General features: G+C 34.6%; 1 protein-coding gene across 1 annotated transcript in view; it reads right to left on the bottom strand.

The window, feature by feature from the left end:
- Nucleotides 1-1,240: 1,240 nt before the first annotated feature.
- Nucleotides 1,241-6,444, bottom strand: part of ZNF527 (zinc finger protein 527) — a 28,253-nt gene continuing 23,049 nt past the window's right edge. Inside the window, exon 5 of the mRNA XM_039846242.1 lies at nt 1,241-3,747. Coding sequence (XP_039702176.1) covers nt 2,192-3,747 — 1,556 coding nt within the window. The 3' untranslated portion in view covers nt 1,241-2,191. The remainder of the gene's footprint in view (nt 3,748-6,444) is intronic.

The raw sequence follows: 6,444 nt of genomic DNA, 5'->3' as shown, positions 1-6,444 counted from the left end.
GTATGTTCTAAATTAACTGAATAGACTCAAACCCTCATTCCTTAGGACAGGAAATCTCTAGCTGGTCTTAATATCTATAAGATAGTAATAAAACATGAGTTTTTAATAATGCTAAAAGATGGGAGTCGATATATCACAATAAGACAATGGGTTGTATAGTTGCAAATAAGCAACAAAAAAGTACCTCATTGTGAGGAGAAACACCAGATTGTAAATTACGAAAACCTACGCTAAAGGCATGGGTGTAAAAGATTTTACAACATTACAAATGAAGTTTAACTGTAAAAAGCAATCAATCAGTGGCTTGGGCCACCTTGGAGGAAGAAATCAGGTGCCATACGTAGATCAAGAATCAATTAGTAACTTAGACTCTTCAATTGAGTCATTATTCATTTTCCTTTAGGCCTGGTAAATTTATTGTAACCTTGGAGAGCTTTCCAAAATAAGATATTACTCAATTCTTAGAAAGTATTAAAATAGCTATTCCTATACTTCCAGGAAATATAATAAAAAAAGATGATGTGAATTTAGGTTTTGATATTAACATATTTTAGATGTAATATGTCTGACATTATTTTATAACTTTTACATTTGTTTCTGTTCAAGGTTTGAAATATTCAATTATGCTAAATCTGTAGTTTAAAATGTTTATAGGAAATTTGTTTTAATACTTAAGAAAAAATAATTTTCAGATTTTTGTTAGCTATTAGTTGCCTTAAAGAAATTATAGTAGTCATTGTTTTGCTCCATGCACATATATAAATCCTTCACTCTTTCCTAATTCATCTGTTCTGATCTGTTTTTATAGATGCTCTCCAGACAAGACCCAAGATTCTAACCAGTTCAAAATGTTCAAGGTAGCTAAGTTTCCATATCATCAAGGTTTACCTCCCTATCTCACTCATAAAACAGAAATCTAGTGCCTCCCACTTTTATGATCTTCATTATTCCAAAGAATAGTAATGATTTATTCTCTAAATATTTTAGGTTCCAACTTATTTTTACCATTAGTTGAAAATGGATCATTCTGTCTACCAGCAATGTTTTTATCTGGTATCTCTAGTTCCAAAGAAATTATATTAAACTTCTTAAACCAAGTTTACAACACACCCACAAAAGTCCTCAATATCAATTCTATCTTATTATATTCTATCAAAACATATGTTTAAACCCACACTGAAAGCAGAAAATCAATTCCTTTAAGATGAAGAGCCATTCATTAAATCAATGGATCCATTACTCTCTTAGCTTGCCATTCTTTATTTGAAGGCATATAGTGAGTCACTGCCACAAATTTATTTTAATTCCTTACAAGAAAACCTGTTAAGGATTTTACTAGGTGAATTTTTAAAAATTCATCCATGTTGTGAAACAGACTAATAAGTACTGAATTAATTTTTATCAACAAATAAAATGAAGCAGCTCTCTCAGCTTTATGAAGTCTGTGTATTCAACTCCTTAGGATAAATAATTATGCCATATAAAAGATCAAGGCTTTCTTACATGTATAGCAAACTTAGGGTCAAGTAATTCCAAAAGGCAAAAATCCAATTCAAATTAACTAAAGCAAAATAGGAAATTTATTGGATCACAAAAATGAAAAAGTAAAGGATTGAGAAGACTTCAAGCATGACTGGATCCAGGAGATCAAACAATTTCATCAGATTTCTCTCTCATCTCTATTTTCCTTTGTGTTGGGAAAACTTTCATGTAATGGCAAAAAAAAAAAAAAATAGAACAACAAAAAACTGCTGGTGAGTTTTTAATTTTATTAAATTCTTGAAACTTGCAATTCCTGGAAAAAACAAACAAACAAACAAACACTTCTCTTACTAGTCATAACAATATCCCCTAGGGCTCTCTTTGTCTGGACAGGGCCATTTGCTAATCCTTTATTAATCACTAGGTTGAAGGAAATAACTGGCCACCTATGACCAATCCTCTGCTCTCCCTAATTAATAGTTTCATCATAATCGTATGCATTGAAGGTGAGGTAAGTCTCAAATGGGACATAGAACAGATCACAAAGTAACAGATGTCTACTACTCAGGCTATTTCAAATAAGGGATGCTCATGAAGTGATGGCTTTTCCATATGTACTACATTCATAGAATTACTAACCAAAGAATTCACTGATATTTAATAAGGACTGAGTGGTAACTAAATGTTTTCTTTCTTATACTTGCTATAATCAGAGAGTTTTGCTATTATGAATTTTCTGATGTCGTCTAAGGGCTGAGGCACAGCTAAAATTATTCCCACATTTATTACAGTTATAGAGTTTTTCTCCAACATGAATTCTCTGGTGTAGCCTAAGGGACAAGATCTGATGGAAAGCCTTCCCACATTCATTACATTCATAGGGTTTCTCCCCAGTATGAAATCTCTGATGTTGATTAAGGTATGAGCCACAACTGAAGGCCTTCCCACATTTGCTACATTCATAGGGCTTCTCTCCTGCATGACTTCTCTTATGATGAATTAGAACCAAAGCATCACTGAAGGCTTTCCCACATTTACTGCATTCAAAAGGTCTCTCTCCAGTATGAATTCTATGATGTCGATTAAGTTGTGAATCAGTCCTGAAAAACTTTCCACATTTGACGCACTCATAGGGCTTTTCTCCAGTATGAATTCTTTGATGTTGATTAAGGTGTGAGCGATAGCCAAAGGTCTTTCCACATTCATTACATTTAAAGGGTTTCTCTCCTGTATGAATTCTTTGATGCAGAGTAAGGGCTATGCGTCTACTGAAGGCTTTCTCACATTGATTACATTTGTAGGGTTTCTCTCCAGTGTGAATTCTCTGATGTTGATTAAGGTGTGCACTCTGTCTGAAGGCTTTGTTACATTCCTTACATTCATATGGTTTCTCTCCTGTGTGAATTCTCTGATGTTCAACAAGGAAGGCATAACGGCTAAAGGCCTTCCCACATTCGCTGCATGCAAAGGGTTTTTCTCCAGTATGGATTCTCTGATGTTGAGTAAGGTGTGCACTCTGTCTAAAGGCTTTGTTACATTCCTTACATTCATATGGTTTCTCTCCAATATGAGTTCTCTGATGTTCACTGTGAAAGAAGTCATGGCTAAAAGCTTTTCCACAGTCATTGCATGCATATGGTTTCTCTCCACTGTGAATTCTCTGAGGTTGGGTGAAGAATGAATAACAGCTAAAGGCATCATTGTATCCATGGGGTAATTTTCCCAAATGAGTTATTTGATGTTGAGTAAGTAATGAGTGGAAACTTAAGAAATTTGAAAAATCATAAGGTTTCTCCCTAGGAGGAATTCCCGTGTCTTTACTAAGGTATGTACTTTGGTTGAATTCTTCACATTCATTACCCCTTAAAGATTCCTTCTCAGCATGTTGTCTTTTATGTTCAATTAGGACTGAATTTGAAGAGAATATTTTATCATAAATATCAAATTTATATACTTGTTCTACTGTGGGAACTCTCTGTTGTGTTAAAAATACTGACTTCAAGAGAATGCTTCTCTCTGAATAATTATATTCTCTGTCTCTTTTCACAGAAGAGATTCCCTTAAGACTTCTCACTTGCCTGAAATTCCTCTCCTGATTTCCATGATGCTGTTCAAATTCACTCTCATATTTCCAAGCTCCTTGGAAACTGGGGCATTCAAGGTCAGAACTTGTAATTCTTTCCATTATGATCCTCTGGGATATTTCTTCTTCATCAGTGTACCGTTTTGGAGATAATTCCTTGATTTCATACCAAGACTCCCAGTCTGAAAAATATCAAAAAAGCAAATGTCTCCTTTTTTCCTTTGCAAGGAGAATGAAAACTGTTATAGAAGAGATTGAAAAATTTAACTGGGGTAAAGTACATGGTTCTGACATCTCTCAAATATGGTCATGCAATATTAACAAAATACAAAGAAAGCAAAAAGAATGAAGAGGGCTGACAGAGGAAGGTATATATATTGGTGATGAGGAGGAGCTTGGAAAAATGGTAAATGTAGGGCATCAAGATGCAGACAAAGCTAAATGCCAAGAAGATAAGGAATTGGAGATAACTGATTAGACCATAATTACAGTTTTTCTGCCTCTAGTCTTTAAAGTCTCCAGTCCATCTTGCACTGTCCGGTTCTATTAATAAGACTAAAGCTCCAAGAGGGCAGAGATTGATGTTTACTTCTTTTTCTTCTTACTGTTGCTTCCAGTGCCTAGGACAATGGCAGCATTTTGTTGAATGAATGAATGCTGACAGAATGCTCAACAACTTCTAAATTTTATCAGGGATCAGAGGAAAAAAAGTTCTTTCTCAGTGTCTAGAAGGAATCTGGAGGTCAGCTTTACTCATCATTGAGAGAAAAATGATGCCACAGAGTACATGCCTGATACTTTCTGGAAAGGATACTGGTTGAAATAAAACAGAAAGAAAACTAAAACAGAAAGAAAACTACTGTTTGAAAAATGATCTCAAAAAAGAAAATGAATAAGTCCTTTTTATGTCGCACCACAATAATCAGCTAATATATTCACCTATAGACAACCTACTACTAGAGCACCTAGTAGAAGGGGGAAAATTCTGAGACACAGGTCCTTTTCCCTTTCTAAACTCTAAGGAGAAAGATAAAAATTCTGAGTACAAAAATTTAACATGGCACACAAAGAATGATTAGTTCACATGATACTGATTATTAGTTGTATAAAAGAAAAACAGATCAGAACTCTCTAGCTTGTTAAGGAATAATTTCTGGAGAATGTGAGCTTGATTTTCAAAGCCTTGATAGGCATTCCAAAATACAGTCATTCCCATGGTGGAGTCATTTTCATGTTTTGATATGCTTAGAGATTATTTTAGAACTGCATATGTTAGCATTTGGGGGTTAATTAGATATATTTTTTCCATAACTTTCTCATCTTTTGAAAACAAAGTGCCTCCACACTAGGTCAGTACAAAATTGAAAAGTGAAAAACATATTATGTATCTATCTTTCTTCTTTCTGATATACCCTCTACTTCAAGGAAAGCTCCCACTCCTACCAGTTCTTCCTATGCACAGCTGTGGACTTCCTCTTACTTGGACCCCTATCTTAACCTGGGCCCGAGAGGGCTTTGTTCACTTATCCTCTGTTAGGTCCACACTGTTGTTCATTCTTCCTGCAGAAGTACAACTACTTCTGTTCCCTCACTCTCCTACAACCTTGTCTCCTATATCCATTGCTCAGGGCCACTATATTCCCTCTTATCAAGAATAGATCTTTTCTCTACTCCAGGTAAATGGCAGTTTTATCTAATGCTTAATACAATGCTGAGTTTAAAAAAAAAAAAAAGCCTGATGGGAGAAGAATATTATATTAGTTTCAGGTGTACAGACATTTCTGATATAGGGGATTTTGAGGTGCCTGGAGCCTCAACCACTCTAAAAAGAAAAAAGGATATTCTAGATTTAGGCAGATAAATACTGTGAGGAAAGGAACTCTATATGGGTATTTCCAGGGAAAGTAGAGAACAGGAATAAATATTGTATATGTGGAAGATATACTATGACTGGAATAGAGAAATACTTAGAGGTCAATGATGGCATTCAGCAAGAGAGAAGACAATTCACCCTTATCAGTAACTGACTGAGGAAAAAGGGAAGTTATGGATTCAGGCAAAATGGAAGAGAGCTAAATAGGCATCCATGTTGCACACTGGAAACAACACAGAGTTTGGGGTCTGAAAAGGTAGGTTTGAATCCTAACTCTACATCTAGTTAGCCAGTTATTCTACTTTTAACAAATGGATTAACCTATCGTTTGAGCCTCAGTTTCCTAGCAGGCAAAATGAGATGACCTTGCAAACAGGGTATAAAAACAAGAAATAATATATTTAGAATATATCTAGCAGTGTTTGGCTCATTATAGATATTCAGTGATACTTATAAAATGTAACAATATATACTCATTAAGTAATTCTTATACCTATACCACTAGTAGGCTCAGATATCATTACATATGATTACATAATAGGCTGATGTGATATCTGATATCTGTTACATCATGGGATTACGAAATAGGCTGACAGCCAAGTGGCAAGACTAAGAATGGGAAAGGTAAACCCTTTAAGATTAAAATGTATCCAGGCAATGTATTAGATATTAGAGATATGTAATTTCTAGCTGTAAATGAATGGAAGTTATAAGTCAAAGTGTGATCAACTTTGGCATGCAGCCAGAACTACATAGTAAGTAGGCTTATGTATAATGCTAGAAGAGGAAAAGATCTTACTAGATTGTGGACTAGTTTCCCACATGCTCAATTGGTGAGCAGTAGATAAAATGGCAGATATACTGATGAAGTAAATCATCTGGTATGAAACCCAGGAGATTTCATTGAAAGTATGAGTAAAAATGACAAGAGTTATGGGGAAATCATTTTTTTTTTAGTATAGTTGATAGAATATTATATTAGTTTCAGGTGTACAACATAGTGATT

Source organism: Pteropus medius, unplaced genomic scaffold, assembly GCF_902729225.1.
Source record: "Pteropus medius unplaced genomic scaffold, Ma_sr-lr_union100, whole genome shotgun sequence".
NCBI classification, from domain to species: domain Eukaryota; kingdom Metazoa; phylum Chordata; class Mammalia; order Chiroptera; family Pteropodidae; genus Pteropus; species Pteropus medius.
The sequence above is the reverse complement of the archived record's forward strand: the minus strand, read 5'-3'. Positions and strand labels throughout refer to the sequence as shown.